The following is a 23,871-nucleotide window of genomic DNA, read 5'->3' as shown; positions in this document are numbered from 1 at the left end:
CTACAGAGGGAAGGAAGGGGAGGAGTCGCGGCCCTGCTGATAAAGGATTAGGGTTTCCAGGAGATTGATATCCCAGGCTGCGAGGAGTTCAGAGACTACATAACAGTCACCATGACGATGGCAGGACCAAAGACAGTAGCTGTGATATATAACCCTCCATTAAATGACAACCATTGCAGTTCCTACCATAACTGAAAGGGCAGACTGTCGCCTGTTAAAAATCGATTCCGACTTCCAATCATAGGGACTCCACCCATTGAAAGATACAAGAACCATATGGTGGCACAACGAGCGAGCTAAACTATTGGACATGACAAACGTTTTAATCCAACATGTAATCAACACGTAATGATTAACCAGCTTGACTTTACCTCGAATTCACTGAACGATTCACATGCATGGGAAATAAAGTTCGAAGACCCATGGGAATGAGTGAACACTGTCTTTACGTTTAAATATATGGTGACAGAAGGGATAATTTGCTCAGGGAAGGGACCAGAAAGCCAAAGCCTGCAATATCTAAATTGAAATTACAAGGAAACAAAATTTATAATATAAACACAGGTAGCAAAGCTCAAAAAGTAAGACTGCACAGACATTATTGATTACATCACCCAGAAGAGCAAGGAGGTGGCACAAGTTTGTCCTGGTATGAGAGAGAGGATTTTCACTTGTGTTAAGTTGGGTGAGTGAGTATGACCAGATGTATATCAGCGTGGAATCTACAGGAGTGCACATCCATCCGTGCACTCTCCTGTATTCTCTGGTCTGGGACCAAGGTCTGCCTTGCTGGGTATCTATGGGCTGGACTCTGGCTAGGCTGGCCAAGGATATTGCAAGAGTTGTTGCACGCCCAGATCACCAGAGGAGACTATGCAAGTCATCAGTGGCACTCTGTTGTTCCCATCATAGGGAGAGAACGTAGAGGGTTAGTTTCGTGCACCCAGGTCTGAAGGGTTCACTCACACTAAGGCAGGTCTAACCTTCCTTGTTACTAGTCCACGACACCATGAAACCTTGACATTACTTTATGGAATTGTCATTTGTCACGGTAAAATCTCTAGGAACAGATTCAGCCTACTCCATTATCACCTATTCTACTCATTCATGTCTATTTAATCAAGAACTGCAGCCAAGAACAACTACTACTTCCAGACGTCTAGACAATACCACCAGTCTACCTACCCCTATAACTATTGGAGGCCCCTATTGGAGGCCCCTATAACTACGAGGCCCCTTAAGTTAAGGGGCCTCGTAGCCTGGTGGATAGCGCGCAGGACTCGTAATTCTGTGGCGCGGGTTCGATTCCCGCACGAGGCAGAAACAAATGGGCAAAGTTTCTTTCACCCTGAATGCCCCTGTTACCTAGCAGTAAATAGGTACCTGGGAGTTAGTCAGCTGTCACGGGCTGCTTCCTGGGGGTGGAGGCCTGGTCGAGGACCGGGCCGCGGGGACACTAAAGCCCCGAAATCATCTCAAGATAACCTCAAGATAACCCCATCGACCCTCACCCCACCTTGCACCTGGGTTGCTGGGAGACCACGCCTTCCGAAACAAGCAGTTTAACAGCCGGTTAATAGTTAAAGTAGTCACCAGCGCCATCTGCCCGGCTGATATTCTGTATAAATTGGGCGTTCTTGCTCAACATGAGTTAGATTACTCCTGTGTGCTCAACTGAGTAGACCTGTTAACATTGTGTGGTAACGGATTTAGTCAGTCTAGCCCATAGTATTCTGCACCATATTTTGCACCTTAACGTAACGTAAATTTGATTGTTCATCCTGTTTTGCACACTTTGTATTAGAGCCAAGCCTGGATATTTTTTTAATTTGTTTAATTTATTTTTAAAGTAAATTATTTTTTAAATGTTTTTTTCCCTCTGCTTTATCCTACAGTTTACCTAACTGTGAAGACACCTTTGCAGTTTATTTTTTTTTAATATTTTGTGACTGGTATTAGAGACTGCACGACCACCAACGTTTCCCGTCACACATCCGTTTACGCATTTGTCTGCTATTCGTCTATTAGGTCACTAGATAATTAGGCAAAGCGAAAATAGACCAAATTATGGATTTTTTTTTTCACAGCCAGGATTGTGCAGCAAGCACTACTGACAGAACTCATCAACAGCATCAACTGAGAGAAAACATGAAACCAGGAAGTCTGTTCTATCCTTGTTTGTATGTGATAATGATGGAACTAGTACTCTGAGCAGACCTAGATGAATTGTGGACTTTGACTAAGGATTTCAAAGAGTACACAGGACTATGATTCCTACAGCAGGCACCCAGAACACGGCAGAAAAATTATATTTCTGTCGATTGAAAGAATAAAAGATTGAATAAAAGATTCTGTCGATTGAGCAGAAATAATGCATATGGCAAACAAGCTGGAGACAATGATAGGCACAGACCAAGAGGCTAAGAGGAGGATACGCCTGGTCACCAGGACCAGTTACACTACAAAGAAGCTATAGCTGTAACAGACCATGTAATGTCCTGCGGGTATTTGGTAACAGGGGCCACCCACTCCCCCAGAGAAGGCTGTGGTTCTCCCCCCAGAATAGGAACCAGGTCAACTGATTCAATAATGTTTGACAACCCATGGAATGACCGCCAATTGTAACATTGGCCTCAGAGGGGCATTACATTTTTGAAGACTCACTACGAAAAAGGAATTAGAGATACGAGAGCTACACAAGAGACAACGACTATGGGTACAACGGAGGAGAGATATTGGTACAACAAAATGAGGTATAGTCCCATACAAAAGATTTGGTTCCTTAGAAGATTCTCTGGTGCAAGTGTTACGACCTGGTTGGTCTATGTGATAAGCAGTATATAAGAAATACATAAAAAATATTGTTATACAATTAGTATACGGTGCATATTTAGGCATTGGTTAGGTTAGGTGTTTATGTTATGTTGGCGATTATTTGTATTTGTAGTACGTGGGTGAAGCATTTACAGCATTGTGGTTCAAACAAAAGTCGTCAACGAATCAGTGTTAAAGATATGTTTGAACGTCATCAGTTTTGACCTATCTGATCAACCAGGCTGTGATACCAGATCAACCAAGCTGTGATTCGTACGGCAAGACTGCGAGCAGCCACGTCCAAGGGGCTGGTTGACGAGTCCAGCCACCAGGAGGCCTGGTCGATGACCGGGCCGCGGGATGCTAAGCCCCGAAAACACCTCAAGGCGAGACATTTAAAAACAGGTTTTTCATTCATAAACCTTGGGGGGCGGGGGTTAGCAGGTGTATGGAATGTACTTTAGCCTTTGTTTACGAGGACGAGCTTTTACACTTGACTCAATAGATCGTGTGCAAACTTCTCAGTGCTTAGCTGGCGACCTCTATTAGAATTCGAAAGCTCTAACTTTCACTTCATGTACTAATAATATATAAGTAATAGCCAACAGAATCTTAAGGGAGCATATCATTCTAAATTTCTCAAAGAATTACTCATTATTGCTGTCTAAGATAATTAGACGAGCCAAAACTAAATACTACGAAGATAAATTTACCCAAATAAAGAGCAACATTAAACAAACTTGGAGAACAATTTCTCAAATATTGGGATCAAAGAAGTCTTTAAATAACAAACCGACTCTCCTGTCTAATAACGATGGTCAGCTTTCAGCCTCTGATTCTGCTACTGAGTTCAATAGGTTCCTCTTCCATTGGTTCATCCCTTGCATATGATATTCCATCTTCCAGTACAGACATTAATGACTATCTTTCAGGTAACTATCCACAGTCTCTGTACCTAAAGCCTATTAATTCCACTGACGTCAATGAGATAATCCTTTCCCAAAACCAAGTCTGGTGCCCTTGAGGAGATACCTACTTTAATTTACAAAAAAGCCTCCAGATCTTTAGCCCCTGCTATTGCTTTGCTCTTCAACAAGTCACTTGAACTCCAAACCTTCCCAGATATTCTAAAAAAAGCGAGAGTAACGCCTGTCCACAAATGTGGTAATCTCACAGATGTTAACAACTACAGACCTATATCTATCCTGCCAAACTTGTCAAAAAATTTTGAAAAACTAATCTATAAGCAGCTTTACTCATATCTAGCCAAACTCAATATACTTAGCCCTTGCCCATATGGCTTCAGACCCCAAAAAAACACTAACGATGCACTTATTAGTATGCTTAACTCGATTCATACAGCTCTTGATAAAAATGAGTTCTCTGTTGGGTTGTTTGTGGACCTGCGTAAAGCTTTTGACACTGTCAACCACCAAAACCTTCTTCTTAAATTACATCATTATGGAGTCAGAGGACACTCCCTACAATACCTCAAATCCTACCTTACTGACAGGCTCCAATATGTTTCTGTGAATAATACAATTTCTCCCACCCTACCCATCAACATTGGTGTTCCCCAGGGCAGCATACTTGGCCCTCTCCTCTTTCTCATCTACATTAATGACCTTCCAAATGCCTCCCAACACCTCAAACCAATTCTATTTGCTGAAGACACAACCTTCATTTACTCCAGTCCTGATCCCCTTGCTCTAAATGCCACAGTAAATACTGAGCTAAATAAAGTCCATCTGTGGCTAACTGCCAACAAACTCACCCTTAACATTGACAAAACCTTTTATATTCTGTTTGGCAATAAATCCTCTAATCAAATAAATCTCAAAAACAATACCCAAATTTGTAACAAATTAGATGGCAAATTCCTTGGCATTCTCATTGACCACAAGCTTAATTTCCAGGGACACATTCTAAACATATCAAAAAAAGTTTCAAAAACTGTGGGCATTCTTTCTAAGATCAGATATTATGTACCACGCCCTGCCCTGGTGACTCTCTATTACTCCCTTATCTATCCATATCTCAACTATGGTATTTGTGCTTGGGGCTCTACTACCCAAAATCACTTACGTCCTCTAATTACTCAACACAAAGCTGCTATTAGGACAATATCCAATTCTGGCCCCAGACATCACTCGGTACCCCTACTTAAATCTCTAAATATGTTAGACATTAAGTCACTGCACATTCTCTCATGTGTATTATACATATATAAAACGCTAAACTATAATGCCAATCCTGATCTCAAAAGCTTCATAGAAGGTTGTATCAGAACCCATGAGCATCACACCAGAAATAAATACAGTTTTGATATTCCTAGAGTACGACTTAATCAAACTAGAAATGCTCTACAAATCAAGGGGCCCAGAATGTGGAATGACCTTCCCAACCATGTTAAAGACTGTACCTCTCTCAACCAGTTTAAGTTAAAAGCGAAGCTATACCTAATAAATTCCCTGTAACCTACCTTACCCTTCTATTGTCAACCAATGTCTTTTTTTTCTTTAAAGAGCGCTGTTTGTCGACATAATTGTATTTGTGCTGCTTTTTCATCTATGTTTTCATTTCTTGTTTTCATTCTACTCATTATGCTCAATTAGTATTAAGCTTGTCATTTAAGTTTATCATGCCCGAAACGCTTTGCGTAATAGTGGCTTTAGGCATTGTATGTACTAGCTATACCTATAAGTTAAACAATCCTTGTAATATTTATTGTATGTATGTACCTTACCTAAATAAAATTGTATTGTATTGTAAATCGTTATAAATTAAAAGTTGTTCAATTTGCTTATAAATTTTTTTATGAAATGGTTATAGAAAGGGCTGCAACTGGTCCAAGTTTCACCATCACACCCTAAACAGAAAAGGAGAAAAAAAATACACAACGTATTATGCAACGAATGTTCAACATTCTCAAATAATCTCAGGGAACACGTGTCAACTAAAATGTCTACTATGTGCTGTAGAAGCACAAACTTGTAATAATTGTAATATGTATGTTCAATATATTTATATTTAATTTTTTTTTTTCTTTTTTTTTTTGCCAATTTTTTTTCTCGTTTGTTATCAACGGATTTGCATGAAACTTGCACACCTTGCTCAATGGATGCCTATCTGCAAGGGTGCAAATTATGAACGAAATCTGTCGAAGTCAAGCTCAGCTACAGGTGGCCGAACTTGGATCTTTATTTTACTCTGAAAAGAGCTTTCATTTATTAATCAATTTATATGCAAATTACACCTTATATGTAGCGTTTGTGCTTCTACAGACTCTAGTAGACATTTTAGTCCAAAGTCTATTTGTTGATTTTATAAAAATTTATAAATATCATAAATTGCATATTTTTTTAGTAGGGTAACTTTGAAAAATTATATTATTGCACTAAACACTTTTTTGATAAAACTGATCACTAGAATCCTTTATTATGTGCTAAATTTAATATCTGAGTGTTATAGAAATGATTTTAGTTGACACGTGTGTTCCCTGAAACTATTTGAAAATTCGTTGCATAATTCGTTGTTTATTTTTTTTCTCCTTTTCTGTTTAGGGTGTGATGATGAAACTTGGACCAGCTGCAGCCCTTTCTATATACATTTCATAAAAAAATTTATAAGCAAATTGAACCACTTTTAATTTTACATGAATATGCCACCTTAACACCTAATCTAACCTACCCCCTAACTTTACATTGAAATTGAAATTATAATATTAACGCATGACAACCAATTGTTTACACAATGTTAAACCGGATGAATACATTTGACCGGGAGCTAACGAAGGGGGGGGGGGGGGGACGGTCACCACTAATGAGCCTGGCCTGAGGACGGATGCTGGAAACGAGCATTTGACCTGTCGAAAAAGAGAGGTTGGTTTACTACAGTTCAACCCATCCATGAATGGGCTAAGTTCATCCAGACCTGAAATTTACCATTGGGAGGAGCTGCCCTTCCTAGGTACCTGTGTATGTATATATATAGATGGAGAAAGAGGCCCATAAAGGTTTATTACAAAGTCTGAAACCTTCACGTTTATAAACATCCTGCCACCCGGTTTCTCAAGAGATCTACCTTTCTCCCTGGGAACCCGAGTCAAAGGTATAACTAGTGATCAGAGTAATCTGGAGAAAGGCTTGGAGGAGATCTGGGGCAGTCAAGTGACTGCCCAGAATCTCTAATAGGAAAAGCTGCCAAGAAACTGGCCCCTCTCCAGTGACAACATTTTGTACGGGAACACACATCCAGTCTATAGAGGAAGGTTCTACCCAAGTTACTCATTCCGACAACTTCAGGAAGCATCCGAAAGGAAGTTAACACGCTCTAGTCTTGGATGAAGGAAACCTTCGGTAAACATCCGGCCTGAAACTCGCTTCCTTCGGAGCCTTTTTTGTTAGCTTGGACAAAGGGAACATCCCCCAGTGACATTAGTATGCTTCATTCCCAGCAAAACCATAGACCCCTTGAGTAGTCTAGTGTCCCTGCTTTAAAACCTTTTATCCTGTGGTCATAGGAGCTCTGCCAATTATATAGTCTTCTCGCAATAATGAGGGACACTTAGCACTAACAACAAACCAGGTAAACTACGTTACGCAGTTCTGGAGACCCAGAAACGTTTACCTATAACACTTCACAGGGCCTGCCACCTGACCACAATATCTGTTGATCTGTAGAATTGCTGCAGCGTTCCAGAGCTACCAATACCTTGGTACAAGATGCGGATGATGGCCACGTAGCTGCCAAGTGGTCAGCCTCCCGAAACTGTCCCCCGACGGTATATTCAGCTTGTTAGGTTTTGCCCCGACACTTTACCCTCATTCTACAACTTTCCTCTCGCAGGACAGTCTTCTAACCCCAGCTGAAGCATCACCCTCTTGGGTAATTTTTGTCTATAATTGATTCGACTGGTGGGATAGAGACTGACAGAAGGATGGATGGAGAGGGGAGGCAAGAGAATTGAAATGTACCCAAAAATGTTAGATTGACATTAACCATGTTACACTACCTACCACTAAATGGTCAAATTACTGGGCAAAAAAATGGTTTACCACTTAAATGGTTGATGCACAAATTACATTAGACTATACCTATTACAAGAACACCGCTTCATGGTATAGCGAGTTAAATGATTAATTTAAAATTATTAAACACTTCACTTATTGTTCTTGTGGGACCATTATGACCACTGCAATTCAAGAGAAGTTTTTCAAAGTAACTTTAATCCCTCCATACCTGCAGTGCCGTTGTGCGAGACCAATTTCTTGGGTCTGGTTGACCATTACTGCAGTGCCGTTGTACTGATGCACTCTCGTACATATATCTGAAATTACAAATATTAAATACCTCAAAATAATAAAATGAACACATCTTCATGTAAAGTTTGAGAAATATCCCGCTAAACAATCGATCAGGTCAGACTTTGGTTGATCTAAAAAGCCGACTTACCACAACGGCGAAACCCAACCTCAGACTTGACTCATCCACAGGCCGTTCTCAACAGCTAAGTGGTCGTTAACCCGGGCAGCCAATAAATGACCGTTCTTATCAACGGCCAAGTGGTCGTTAACCCGGCAGCCAAACATGACCGTTCTCAACGGCCAAGTGATCGTTAACGCTGGCAGCCAAACATGACCGTTCTCAACAACGGCCAAGTGATCGTTAACCCTGCAGCCAAACATGAACGTGAAGAACGCTTCACACACAACTTTACCTCAATCTATGCTCCTCCGTGCTCTGACCCCCAACAGTTCATACATTTTAACACTAGATTCATTTAAAATAGCTTTTCATACGTGAACTATTATTATACATAGTTATTTATTACGCGAGGGAGACTGGTTGGAATACACTCGGGAGCTATAATGTCCAACAACTATCAGACCTATACACTATATAAATATACATTAATATTTACTTGTATTGGACAAAATATAGTGCTTAGTTACACAGGAGGTTAATGTTAATTATGGCGTCTCTGGTGTTGGCTGCAGCGTGCACGACATTGAGTCAGGATGGCTAGTTGCATTCACATAGGATGGTCGGAGAGGGGGGGGGGGGGAGTGAAGAGTGACACTTGCTAAATTAAAAGTCTTTGGTCCGAATTTCAAAGCCTGAAGTCTGATAATTCACAAGAAATACCTTGTAACTGCCAGAATTTAACTAATATTTTGTAAACTTTTTCCACCTGCTTTTGGTCGAAGGTTCAATTTCACTATAAAGTTAACACACGCCGCTGTTATGGAACAGTTAATCACATAGCAGTCGTTTTAGAATTTAATTTTGTTTTAATAAGCTTCATGAAAAGTCTTGAGCAAGGTAAAATTGTCAACTAATAGACAAAGGTATATTACACTATCATATTTACTAACAAGTAAACCAGAGCTAATTGAATTATTTTAAATAAAGTTTTAATATTTTGTAGCCATGGTTAATTAGAAAATCAGCAAATATTGTTCTACCAACAGAAAACAATATAATAAAATAACTAAACATCTAGAGTAACTTGCCTGTAAGCCTGGCGCAGGTAACCTGATCTACAGCACTGTTCAGGTGGCTAATTAGTAACACCAGTGAGGCGGGCGGTGAGCAGCACCTCTCCCCACGACGGCCCACGCCACACTGCCCGCCGCGACTCCTGACTACCTTGGCCTGTGGTGGGCGGTGAGCAGCACCTCTCCCCACGACGGCCTGCGCCACACTGGCCGCCTCGACTCCTGACTACCTTGGCCTGTGGTGGGCGGCGAGCAGCACCTCTCCCCACGACGACCCGCGCCACACTGGCCGCCGCGACTCCTGACTACCTAGGCCTGATGGGTCAACTACCTATGACGTCATTCACCTCACCTCACATGAGGCCGTCTCACTTACAAATAATTCACAAGTAACAAGTCACTTCAACAATATTAATATAGTTTATTTCTATTAATGTGAAATATGAGCAAGTGTGAGTATGTATTAAAGGCACATATTTCTCTACTGGACATTAAACCCACTACCACACCAACCTAGTAGCATGGAGGCTCCATAACGCCTTCTGTAACTGTTATGCTGCGGTCTAGGCCAGGGGCCAGGTACAGTAACCGGTTATGGTGTTCGGCCTTGTGTGTGTGTGTTGGGGTCTAGGCCAGGGGCCAGGTACAGTAACCGGTTATGGTGTTCAGCCTCGTGTGTGTGTTGGGGTCTAGGCCAGGGGCCAGGTACAGTAACCGGTTAAGGTGTTCAGCCTCGAGTGTGTGTTGGGGTCTAGGCCAGGGGCCAGGTACAGTAACCGGTTATGGTGTTCAGCCTCGAGTGTATACTCACCTAATTGTGCTTGCGGGAGTTGAGCTCTAGTTCTTTGGTCCCGCCTCTCAACTGTCAAACAAATAATATACAGGTTCCTGAGCCTATTGGGCTCTATCATATCTTCACTTGAAGCTGTGTATGGAGTCAGCTTCCACCACATCACTTTCTAATGCAATCCATTTCACTACTACTCTTCACTGAAAAAATCTTTCTAACGTCTCTATGGCTCATTTGGGCACTCAATTTCCACCTGTGTCCCCTACTGCGTGTGCCCTTGTGGTAAATAGTCTGTCTTTATCTACCCTATCAATTCCACTGAGGATCTTGTATGTGGTGATCATGTCCCCTTCAACATTTCTGTCTCCCAGTGACGTGAGGATTAATTCCCGTAGTCTCTACTCGTAGCTTCCTCATGACCCACACGAGGCAGCTACTATTGAGCCACACGAGGCAGCTACTATTGACCCACACGAAGCAGCTACTATTGACCCATGTGAGGCAGATAATATTAACGCATACGAGGCAGCCACTGTTGACCCTTGGGAGACAGCTACTATTGACACAAACGAGGCTGCTACTATTGACCCACAAGAGGCAGCTACTATTCACCCACAATAGGCAGCTACTATTGACCCATACGAGGCAGCTACTAATGACCCACGTGAGACAGCTACTATTGACCCACACGAGGGAGTTGCTGCTGACCCATACGAGGCAGCTTCTCTTGACCAAGACGAGGCAGCGACTATTGATCCACACGAGGCAGCTACTATTGACCCACAAGAGGCAGCTACTATTGACCCACACGAGACAGCCACTATTGACCCAAATGAGGCAGCTACTATTGACCCACAAGAGGCACCTACTATTGACCCACAAGAGGCAGCTACTATTGACCCACATGAAGCAGCTACTTCTGACCCACACTAGGCAGCTACTATTGACCCACACGAGGCAGCTACTATTGACCCATACGAGACAGCCACTATTGACCCAAATGAGGCAGCTACTATTGACCCACAAGAGGCAGCTATTATTTACCCACAAGAGGCAGCTATTATTGACCCAGACGAGGCAGCTACTATTGACCCACACGTGGCAGCTACTATTGACCCACACGAGGCAGCTACTATTGGCCCACACGAGGCAGCTACAATTGACCCACACGAGGCAGCTACTATTGACCCACACGAGGCAGCTACTATTGACCCACAAGAGGAAGCTACTATTGACCCACACGAGGCAGCTACTATTGACCCACAAGAGGCAGCTACTATTGACCCACACGAGACAGCTGCTATTGACCCACACTAGGCAGCTACTATTGACCCACACGAGGCAGCTACTATTGACCCACAAGAGGCAGCTACAATTGACCCACACGAGGCAGCTACTATTGACCCACACGAGACAGCTATTATTGACCCACACGAGGCAGCTACTATTGACCCACACTAGGCAGCTACTAATGACCTACGTGAGACAGCTACTATTGACCCAAACGAGGGAGTTGCTACTGACCCATACGAGGCAGCTGCTATTGACCCATACGAGGCAGCTACTAATGACCCACGTGAGACAGCTACTATTGACCCACACGAGGGAGTTGCTACTGACCCACACGAGGGAGCTACTATTGACCCATACGAGGCCGCTACTAATGACCCACGTGAGACAGCTACTATTGACCAACACGAGGGAGTTGCTACTGACCCACACGAGGGAGCTACTTTTGACCCCCACGAGGCAGCTTCTCTTGACCAAGACGAGGCAGCTACTATTGATCCACACGAGGCAGCTACTATTGACCCACAAGAGGCAGCTACTATTGACCCACACGAGACAGCCACTATTGACCCAAATGAGGCAGCTACTATTGACCCACAAGAGGCAGCTACTATTGACCCACAAGAGGTAGCTACTATTGACCCACATGAGGCAGCTACTTCTGACCCACACTAGGCAGCTACTATTGACCCACACGAGGCAGCTACTTTTGACCCATACGAGACAGCCACTATTGACCCAAATGAGGCAGCTACTATTGACCCACAAGAGGCAGCTATTATTTACCCACAAGAGGCAGCTATTATTGACCCACACGAGGCAGCTACTATTGACCCACACGTGGCCGCTACTATTGACCCACACGAGGCAGCTACTATTGACCCACACGAGGCAGCTACAATTGACCCACACGAGGCAGCTACTATTGACCCACCCGAGGCAGCTACTATTGACCCACAAGAGGAAGCTACTATTGACCCACACGAGGCAGCTACTATTGACCCACAAGAGGCAGATACTATTGACCCACACGAGACAGCTGCTATTGACCCACACTAGGCAGCTACTATTGACCCACACGAGGCAGCTACTATTGACCCACAAGAGGCAGCTACAATTGACCAACACGAGGCAGCTACTATTGACCCACACGAGACAGCTATTATTGACCCACACGAGGCAGCTACTATTGACCCACACGAGGCAGCTACTATTGACCCACACTAGGCAGCTACTAATGACCTACGTGAGACAGCTACTATTGACCCACACGAGGGAGTTGCTACTGACCAATACGAGGCAGCTGCTATTGACAAATACGAGGCAGCTACTAATGGCCCACGTGAGACAGCTACTATTGACCCACACGAGGGAGTTGCTACTGACCCACACGAGGGAGCTACTATTGACCCCCACGAGGCAGCTTCTCTTGATCAAGACGAGGCAGCTACTATTGACCCACAAGAGGCAGCTCCTATTGACCCACACGAGACAGCCACTATTGACCCAAATGAGGCAGCTACTATTGACCCACAAGAGGCAGCTACTATTGACCCACAAGAGGCAGCTACTATTGACCCACATGAGGCAGCTACTTCTGACCCACACTAGGCAGCTACTATTGACCCACACGAGGCAGCTACTATTGACCCACACGAGACAGCCACTATTGACCCAAATGAGGCAGCTACTATTGACCCACAAGAGGCAGCTATTATTTACCCACAAGAGGCAGCTATTATTGACCCACACGAGGCAGCTACTATTGAAACACACGTGGCCGCTACTATTGACCCACACGAGGCAGCTACTATTGACCTACACGAGGCAGCTACTATTGACCCACACGAGGCAGCTAGTATTGACCCACACGAGGCAGCTACTATTGACCCACAAGAGGAAGCTACTATTGACCCACAGGAGGCAGCTACTATTGACCCACAAGAGGCAGCTACTATTGACCCACACGAGGCAGCTACTATTGACCAACAAGAGGCAGCTACTACTGACCCACACGAGGCAGCTACTATTGACCCACAAGAGGCAGCTACTATTGACCCTCACGAGGCAGCTACTATTGACCCACACGAGGCAGCTACTATTGACCCACACGATGCACCTACTATTGACTCACACGAGGTAGCAGCTACTATTGACCCACAAGAGGCAGCTACTATTGACCCACAAGAGGCAGCTACTATTGACCCACAAGAGGCAGCTACTATTGACCCACATGAGGCAGCTACTATTGACCCACAAGAGGCAGCTACTATTGACCCACAAGAGGCAGCTACTATTGACTCACAAGAGGCAGCTACTCTTGACCCACATGAGGCAGCTACTATTGACCCACAAGAGGCAGCTACTCTTGACCCACACGAGGCAGTTACTATTGACTCACAAGAGGCAGCTACTATTGACCCACAAGAGGCAGCTACTATTGACCCACAAGAGGCAGCTACTATTGACCCACACGAGGCAGTTCCTATTGACTCACAAGAGGCAGCTACTATTGACCCACAAGAGGCAGCTACTATTGACCCACACGAGGCAGTTACTATTGACCCACACGAGGCAGTTACTATTGACCCACACGAGGCAGCTACTATTGACCCACACGAGGCAGCTACTATTGACCCACAAGAGGCAGCTACTATTGACCCACAAGAGGCAGCTACTATTGACCCACATGAGGCAGCTACTATTGACCCACAAGAGGCAGCTACTATTGACCCACACGAGGCAGCTACTATTGACCCACAAGAGGCAGCTGGTCACTCCCAGGAAAGTGTTATCATGGTATTCACACACACGTGACTTAGTCTCTGTATGTAAACAAACGTTGCCTCGCCTCTTACAAACGTCAGTCTTTAATATCCCTCGTGCTCATGTTCTAACATTGTGTCCCTTTGGTATTTGGTGTTGTGTGGGATAGGAAGCCCGTCCGGCGTACTGTTACGGACCCGAATCCAGCGTCCGAGCACGGAGCAGTGACGACCGCGCCATCTGTGGGTCAGCTCCCGAAACCCCCTCCAAATGGACGACGACACCTGGTGAGGACGAAGTGTACTGGCCACAAGGGCCAGTTTCCAGTCCTGTGCAGCTCACAACACCGCCGCTGCTGACCTCTGGTGAGGTGGTGCTCAGACGACAACGCCATCTATGGAGTGGATACGTCGGGCGTTTGTGTCTGAGCCTGTAAGTGAGGTGCTTTAGTGTGTCCCTGTTATTGATGACGTGTCTGCTTACAGAGTCGACCTGGGACTGCTGTAAGGGAAGTTGGGTCAGTCTACCCAAGGCAGCCGTCCCCATACCTTGTGCTTTGCTGCAGCAGCTGTGAGTCGCCTCCCGGAGGAACACTGTGGTGTTACCCTGCCTGTGAAGCGGCAGTGAAGGATTGTCGTACCCGGGACCGACTGCTGGAGACGATTAACCACTGGGGTATAGTAGACAGGAGAGTGATCTGTGGTATCACACGAGGCTCCTGACTAGGGCGCTACCCTAGTATCGCTCGTGGAGTGGCCTGACCAGCGTTGCTGATCCGGAACCTGCCAGCTGTTCTGCTGGACTTGTGGTTGACGGCCTCCACGGCGGTGCCCCCAGTGGAACGGTGTTTTGGCTGGCCTGTGTCAGGGGTAGACTCAGCTTGATCGAAGGATTCGTCAAGAGACCACGAGAGCACCGAGGACTCAGCACCGAAAGGATCCAGAGTCTTCAGAAGAAGACTACAGTGTAAATAAGTGTTAATACCCCTTCCCCTGTGTAACTTTTATATATTATTTATTGGTGAAGGTATTAATTATAATCTTAAGTTTTTGCCTTTCTTTCCCTTCCCCTTTTATTTTACTTGCGTCACGGATCTCATCCCTTGAAAGCCACTACTGGCTTGGGGCCGGATACCCTTCCTCTAATAACATCAGAGTACGAACCCAGTTGCGACCCGAGAGGGCCGTAACACGTACCAAGGTGGCCGTTGTCAGTGGCTCATCGTCCCCAGAACGCAGCTCACATGAGTTAGCTCACCATCACGTATCTATCCACCAAGGCCTGATGGACAGAGGCATCCGCTCATATTATAAGTAAAACGTTGACAAACGTCTCACCAAGCCCGGGATTCGAACGCCGGACCAATGTATTGTGGCCCCGGTGCACTAGCTCCTGCTCTACTGGTGCTCCAGTGTTGTTCCTGGACAATGTATTGTGGCCCCGGTGGACTAGCTCCTGCTCTACTGGTGCTCCAGTGTTGTTCCTGGACAATGTATTGTGGCCCCGGTGGACTAGCTCCTGCTCTACTGGTGCTCCAGTGTTGTTCCTGGACAATGTATTGTGAGCCGGTGGACTAGCTCCTGCTCTACTGGTGCTCCAGTGTTGTTCCTGGACAATCAGAAATCGGTTAAAGAGAGGGAACAAGCTGAGAGTCTTTAAGTACTATTGAAGAAGTCTGCTAGCCCTCTTGGAACACTTCTCCTCGGGGTTTGCAACCTGTTCTCGCAAATTTAATAAGTCAATATTGACTTAATAAATATGTGCATAGGTGACATACTAAACATAATAGTTTCCCTTGAAAAGCTTCATAGAAAACACCGACCTTACCTAACCTACTTAGTATGTTAAAATAAGCATCTTATAGCTTCGTAATTACAATTGTTACTTAACCTATTATAGGTATAGGTTAGGTAATAATTGTAATTACGAAGCAATAAGATGCTTATCTTAACATACTAAGTAGGTTAGTTAAGGTCGGTGTTTTCTATGAAGCTTTTCAAGGGAAACTATTATGTTTAGTATGTCACCTATGCACATATTTAATAAGTCAATATTGCCTTATTAAATTTGCGAGAACGGGTTGGGGTATCAGTAGTGTGTGTGTGTGTGTGTGTGTGTGTGTGTGCTTGCCTAGTTGTGTTTGCCTAGTTGTGTTTGCGGGTGTTGGGCTTTTGCCTCTTTGGTACCGCCTCTCACCCGTCAATCTACTGGTGTACAGATTCCTGAGCTTCTCGAGTTCTATCATATGTACATATGAAACTGTATAGTCAGCCTCCACCACATCACTTCCTATTGCATTCCATTTACTGACGACTGGGAAAAAGTTCTTTTCTAATGTGTCTGTGGCTCATTTGGGTACTCAGTTTCCACCTGTGTCCCCTTGTTCGTGTACCAACCGCATGAAGCATCATGAAGCGTCATGCAGTTATTAATTCCACACATAACCCAACAGAATAACGTCAAGTGCTATACGGTCAGGGAGTTGCAAGAGGGCATATTGGTATCATTACCGTCGTCGTCATGCTGCAACTCGTTCTCAGACCAAGTCCATTCCATCCAACGGTTGATCCCAAAGACGCATTCATCAATTGACATTAATTCGCATAAACATGCTGTTTATTCGATAAAGGAATGTTTTCATATATAAATTATTATTATTATTTATTAGCATAATGTGCATATTTATCATTGGTTAGGTTAGGTGTTTAGGTTCTGTTGGTGATTATTTGTATTTGTAGTACGTGGGTGAAGCATTTATAGCGTTGTGATTCGAACAAAATTCGTTAGTGAAACACTTGTTCCGGATATGTTCGAACGTCAGCAGTTGTGAGTCGTGTGTAAACCGCTTTTCATTCATAAACAGGGGGTTTGGCGGGTGCATGTAATCACTTTTGGATCTTTGTTTGGAGGACGGGCTGCATTTACAGCGTTGTGGTTCGAACAAAAGTCGTCAGCGAAGCACTTATTTTAGAAGTGTTCGGACGTCATCAGTTGTGAGTCGTGTATAAACCGTTTTTCATTCATAAACAGGGGTTAGGCGGGTGCATGGAATCGACTTTGCCCTTTGTTTATGATGATGTGCTGCAACATAGGGCAAATGCTCGTTAATACAGCCGCCAAACCACCTGTTTATGAAGGAAAACGGTTAGACACGACTCACAACTGATGACGTTCGAACATTGCTCAGCTGACGATCTCTGTACGAATTGCAATTTCTTAAATGGTTCACCGATGTACTGTAACTACAAATAACCGCCAAGAGAACCCAACCTAACCTAGTCTACGCCTAACTATACGTTGAAATTTTATATATAATGGTACTAATTTTATATGAGAACAAACAATAGTTATTGTTTTTAACTTAAGTGTCTTAAGTGACGACCGCCAGTTGGACAAACTGACCTGAGGACATGTGGGCCGACACCAGGCTCAGTTCGAGGCTCGCGTTACTGGTTGGTGGACATGTATAGTTGTGGACGAGTTCTCCGTCAACAGTTGGCCTCCTCCTTAAAGGCAGTAGTGAAATATACGACTACGACCGCGCGCACCAGCTGCCAGCTGGCACTCCCTGGAGTGCCATCCGACAGCTGGTGCGCAGGTGTGTAGTCGCACAGGTTTTGGGGGATTTTGGGGGAATTTTTGGCGCGTTTCGGACGCGTGTGAGCGTGTTGTGTTTGGGTATGTGGTCATGAAAGAGGGGAGGTCATGTTGATGAGTGCCAGGTGGTACGCGACGTCGTCGTCACAGCGCGGGTGTCTAGTCACAGGGGGTAAGGGAATTTCCCGGAAGTTTGGCGCGTGTCGGAGGCAGCCCTGAGTGGCGGGTGAGCAGGTGCGGCCCCCCACCCCGCGCGCGCGAGTAAGTGGTGGAGTAAGAGGAAGGAGTGAAATGAATATGTGTGTTTAGCAAGTGATAGAGTAAGAAAATAGAAGGAAGATGGAGGAAGGAGTAAAAGAATATGTATGCGTGTTTTTGCGTAGCCTTAATCGTGAGTTAGTGTGTAGATGTGAGGAGAAGGCAACACAGTCTGTTACGTTGTTTTGGGTGGGGGGTTGGATGGAGCTTCCCCTTCGTCTGGAGAGAGTGCTCTGGGCCATTATGTGGTTAGACAAACCATTAACGTCCCCTACAGGAAGAGCTAAGTGTGTGTGTGAGGATGAGGGCAAAGTCTCCTGCAGGAGGGGAGTGTACCATTACCTAAAGCGTTTTTCAATGTCGCGACGGGGTAAGCGTACTGGTCGCAGGTTGGAGCCTGACTGCTTTTTCCGTGTTCGGGTCAAGAAAGAGAGAAGTCACTCTCGTTGTGAGACTGCAGCGGGCCATTATGTGGTTAGACAAACCATTAACGTCCCCTACAGGAAGAGCTAAGTGTGTGTGTGTGTGTGTGTGTGTGTGTGTGTGTGTGTGTGTGTGTGTGTGTGTGTGTGAGGATGAGGGCAAAGTCTCCTGCAGGAGGGGAGTGTACCATTACCTAAAGCGTTTTTCAATGTCGCGGTGGTTTTTGTTGTCTTCAGAGTGTTGATGTTCGTCCCACGGCGGGTCCCCTTACACTGTGGATTCCGGTAAGGAGGCGCGAGGTACTTACTGCTGCCGACAGACAGACCCTCACCTGTCACCCATCAATCACTTCTCATTTGACCCAGGTCGTTTCACTCCCCTCACACACAAACGCCCCGCCAGTTCCCTGCGAGACTTCATCCGCTACACACGCGTCATACAGCTCCATGTCATGGAAAGGCGAAGCTCTACAGCATGCATGAAATGCGGAGTGTTTTATATTCCATCACCGAATCAAGTGTGTCGGCTGCAATGCGCTAGCTGTGAAAAACCGCCCCTAGGACATTACGACATCAAATGCAAGCGATGTCAGCAGATTTTCTGTGATAACCGTGAGTGTTATTCATATTTAATATTCCACAGTTCATTTTATGGCATCCACAGGTGAAATATCGCGTGTAAACTACTATAGTGTGAGAATATTAACTCATTCGGTCTATTACATTCCACACAGTTAAATATGTTCTTTCCAATTTCAGTTTACAAAACCGTGAAGTGTCCATATTGCTCACCCACCCCGCGAGGAGGTCATCGCCGGAATGAAACTTCACATAAACGTAGGTAACATATAAAATACACTTCTCGTATCTGTATTTCATCCACTTGCAAGCGAACACACATGCATAATAATAAACATATTTTTTCCCCATTCACCCATGCTGAATATCATTTGTTCCATTTCAGGTTATAATCCATACCTCAATCGACGGAGGGAACAGATCGACGTCATCGAGCCTATACCCCATTCCTCACACACTGAGCTAAGGAGTGCACATCTCACTCGCGGCCACCCCCCACCCCTTCATCAGGCTCAGCCACGCCGCCAGATGGGAGGCTACGAGACCGTATCGCCCCCTGTTAACACGATGTTACGAATTCATACACACGCACCTGCTCAACCCCTTCACCAGGACATAAGTAAGTTATTATTACTGTCTGATTTCAGTCTATTTCCTAAACATATTAATCCACACTAGTCTGTCCCCTAGCCTCATATATATATATATATATATATATATATATATATATATATATATATATATATATATATATATATATATGGTTCATTCTTTCTAGAGATAATATGTTTTCTTTTTTTTACAGACGACACACCGCTGTGCATAGATTTGGCATCCAGCGACAGCTGCAGCTGCAGTGGCAGTGAGAGTGACACAGCAGGGCGGACAGTAGCCACTTCCGGCTCTCACAGGGAGGGGAGGAGGAGGTCTCGTTCACGCCCTCACTCAACCCCCATTTCCTCCCCCAGCCCCATACCCCAATCAATCAGCGACAGCTATGACAGCAACAGCAGCAGCAGCAGCAGCAGCAGCAGTGGTGAGAATCGTACCATTTTCATCTCAGACAGTGACTCAGACGACAGCTCAGCAGACCGTGACCTTGACCCGCCAGCGTCTGTCAATTCTGACTTATTAGCACCGTCAGGCGTAGTAGCTGAGCCAGCGGTCTCACCCATTCATCTCGGAGGGGGAGGGTTATCACCACCCCCCACCCCTCCCAGCCCTATCCCATCACCCCCTCCACCTCTTTCCCCCTCCCCTCCACCTGCGCTAGAAATTCAACCTCAGTTGCTGGATCGAATTGACAACTATAACGGCAGCTACGTCAGGCTTTCATTCTCCATACCAGAACATGTTAACACCTCACCAGGACTCTATCTGAGAACATACAGGGATTTTTTCATTAATGAGGTTCGATCCCTTTTCTCCCCACAACACCCATTCCTCCTAATTTACCCAGACATCACTCTAATTGTGAGAAATTTAAATGTACAACAAGACGGTGAGGATAATCTATTGGATCCTATAAATAACGACGGCTTTCCCATAAGAGGTGAGGGGCAAAGAATTACTCTAGAGGAAGTAGAAACTCTTATTGATTTTTGGGCTGATGAATTGACAGAGAAAATATCCCAGTATCTGGAAGCGAAGGAAGGGTCCAATGTCTTGGTTGAGCGGCTCACCGGGTTTTACATTAACTGTGGTCAGATAGAACATCCGATAAGATTAGGCTCGCATGTAGACTATCCTAAAGGCTTGCGTGGAAAGCAGTTGGTTTTCAATCCAGAGGGAGAGGCTGATATCTGCCTTATGCAGTGTGTTGCAGCTTATAAATGTTTAGCTAAGGGAATGCACCTAGATAATATTCGCGCTAGATCTGTGAATGCTAGTTGGTGTCTCAGACACATGAAATGGCCAGCAGATGTCAATTCTGCAGTGACGTTTGAGGATATTCTCAAGGTAGAGAAAATGAATAAAGTCAGTATATTCATCTATTCACTAGAAAGAGATGAAAATGCTAGACGACAACAACGACACTACATTACACTGGCTAGGAAGGGAAGAGGAGGATATACAGATGTCATACCATTGCTGATGTTGGAAGCTCAACATTTAGTATTAATTAAGGATTTTAACCAATATGTACGTAATATGAGCATCAATCCAGATCTAATCCCAAGTCATCACAGCTTCTGTCATTGTTGTTTAATATCACTCCCTGCAGATAGCATGCAGAGCCATGAAAGTACATGCAAAGTACATCAAACTCTCAAATTCTACCCACCAGAGAGGAAGATTACTTTCCGTAACTATGGACGGGGTTATGGTCCTAGTCACATGTGCTTTTATGACTTTGAGTGCATGCTAGACCGCTCGAACCCTAAGGGAATGATAGAAACACGTCACAACGCAGTGGCGTATGCGTACATCATCATTGACAGACAGAAGAATATTGTTGAGAAAAATACTTATTTGGGTAAAGATGCGGTCAATCACTTTGTAACCACGCTAGAAGCGTCATGGGATAGAATCAAGAAGGGGTTAGCATCCTATGAACTTCACATGTCACAGCAACAGCAGGTGATATTTGAGACAAAAACAGCCTGTGAACTCTGTGATGTACCTTTTAACGGAGAAGATGTAATCAAAGTCCGTCATCACGACCACACAGTAAGATTCCACAATTATCAAGCAGCTTACTGTGATAGATGTAATTTGCAATGTATAAATTCATACAAGTTCCTATACACTTTCTCCCACAACGCTTCCTATGATTTAGGAGTAATCCTAAACGAGATGAGAGATCGACAAGGGAGTGAAATAGATATATTAGCCAAGGATGGATTTAAATTTATGAAAGTTGATGTGAACAACTTAAGATTTTTGGATAGTTTAGCCCTTCTCAACGGCTCGCTAGGAAGAATAGCCAAGGATCATATCGATAGTGGGAAACCTACCACATTCACTTTGGCTATGTTAAAAGGGGTAAATAAAGCGGCCATCCCAAAACTGCTCACGGGTAAACAATCATTCTGCTATGATTATTTATCCTCTATGTCTGTGTTAGATGAACCACACCTTCCTTCTCGTGATAAGTTTTACAATACACTAAAAGACGAAGAGTTGTCAGAAACAGATTATAAACAAGCCTTAGAAATTTTTGATTTGGCTAAATGTCGTAACATAGGGGAGTATCTGCTCCTTTACCTCAAAGTGGACACAGGATTGCTAGCCGATGTGTTCACAGTCTGGCGAGACACCATGCTTGCTCTCTACAAATTAGACATTTCACACTACATTTCTTTACCCTCATTTGCTTGGGATGCGTTCTTGCTTAAATCGAAAGTTCAACTTGATGTTGTGTCAGACCCATTGTTATATGATTTACTTCGTCGGAATCTCCGAGGTGGGTTCACCAGTGTGACGAGACAGTACACGAATGTGGAGAACAGGCACACAGGCTTAGATCTAGGGGAAGATAGTAGCTACATCATCTACTTAGACTTTAATAGTCTTTACGGGGCGTGTATGACTGAACTACTCCCTCGGGGTGGGATCCGGAAACTGACACATGATGAGTGTGACGTACTGCTGGAGCAAGGTTTGGAGAATATCCCATGTGACGGGACCAAGGGGTATTGGGTGTTGTGTGATACACTCCAGGTCCGACCTGAGGTAGCTAGGTATACAGATGAACTGCCCCTAATTCTTTCACATACATGCATTACTGAGGATCACATTTCACCCTACAGTAAGAATATTCTTACAGAAGAAAGTCGTGGACTGCCTAAAAACAACACTAAATTAATTGCTTCTCACCTTCCTCAGAAAGATTACCTCGTTAGTCTGGACTTGTTACAGTTGCTCATGCGCATTGGATTAGAAGTAGCTAAAGTTCACGACATCTACGAATTCGAGCAGGAGAGTTACCTTAAAGACTTCATTGAAACCAATGTTCGTGAACGAGCCAGTACCAAATGCGCGATAAAAAAAAAAGGCTTTCAAACTCGTATCAAACTCTATATATGGAAAGAGTCTCACAGATGTATCTAAATATGGGAACAAACACTATTTGGTCACAGATCGTAGTCATTTCCTGAAACATGCTCGAAACCCATTCTTCAAGCGGAGTCTTTTGTTAAGTAAGGATCGTGTGATATGTACTATCAAGCAGAAGTCTCTCCTAGTCAACACTCCTACGTATCTGGGTTACCATATACTTCAAATTGCTAAGAGGCGACTCTATGAGTTCTGGTATGATGTTGTCAAACCTGCGTATGGGGATAAAGCGAGTCTGTTATATACAGACACAGACTCTTTCATCATTAAACTGGACTGTCAGGATGTGTTTGAAGAGTTGAATAAGTCTCCTCTCTTCGACTGTATGGATTTTAGCAATTTTAATGTCACACATCCATCCTACTCTAAAGCGCGAGAAGGTGAACTAGGATTGCTCAAGTCTGAAATAGGCTCTAAGATTATTAACCAGTTAATTGCTCTCAGACCTAAAACATATTCGTTCACCACACATGATGGGGAGCACACTTGTAAGTGTAAGGGCGTACCATACCATCTACAAGAGAAACTCTCACATGACTCATTTCAACACACTCTTGAAACAAACACTTCAATCAGGTATGTGTCGAGATCTATACGCAACGTGCAAGGAAAGATTTGTACATGTCGCAGTACCTGCATGATATTCAGCATGGGTGAATGGGGAAAAAATATGTTTATTATTATGCATGTGTGTTCGCTTGCAAGTGGATGAAATACAGATACGAGAAGTGTATTTTATATGTTACCTACGTTTATGTGAAGTTTCATTCCGGCGATGACCTCCTCGCGGGGTGGG

At 44.4% G+C, this 23,871-nt stretch overlaps 2 protein-coding genes and 1 long non-coding RNA gene across 3 annotated transcripts in view; 2 read left to right on the top strand and 1 right to left on the bottom strand.

Moving 5' to 3' along the window:
• Positions 1 to 6,461: 6,461 nt before the first annotated feature.
• Positions 6,462 to 9,628, bottom strand: LOC138370682 (uncharacterized). The gene is made up of 3 exons (XR_011230205.1): positions 9,330 to 9,628; positions 8,056 to 8,143; positions 6,462 to 6,679 (listed from the first exon to the last, which is right to left on the bottom strand). It is a non-coding gene; the product is annotated as an uncharacterized lncRNA (long non-coding RNA).
• Positions 9,629 to 9,756: 128 nt separating this feature from the next.
• LOC138370717 (A-kinase anchor protein 5-like) lies at positions 9,757 to 13,005 on the top strand. Its single transcript, XM_069335315.1, has 3 exons — positions 9,757 to 9,766; positions 11,594 to 12,021; positions 12,622 to 13,005. Exons 1-3 carry the CDS (start codon positions 9,757 to 9,759, stop codon positions 13,003 to 13,005), a joined length of 822 nt encoding a protein of 273 aa, XP_069191416.1.
• Positions 13,006 to 17,611: 4,606 nt separating this feature from the next.
• The window catches only part of LOC123753250 (uncharacterized), a 31,527-nt gene continuing 25,267 nt past the window's right edge, over positions 17,612 to 23,871 (top strand). The window contains exon 1 of the mRNA XM_045735236.2: positions 17,612 to 17,673. The gene's annotated coding sequence lies outside the window, so the exon portion shown is untranslated. The remainder of the gene's footprint in view (positions 17,674 to 23,871) is intronic.

This window comes from Procambarus clarkii, chromosome 33 (genome assembly GCF_040958095.1).
Source record: "Procambarus clarkii isolate CNS0578487 chromosome 33, FALCON_Pclarkii_2.0, whole genome shotgun sequence".
In the NCBI taxonomy this organism is placed as follows: Eukaryota; Metazoa; Arthropoda; class Malacostraca; order Decapoda; family Cambaridae; genus Procambarus; species Procambarus clarkii.
The sequence above is the reverse complement of the archived record's forward strand: the minus strand, read 5'-3'. Positions and strand labels throughout refer to the sequence as shown.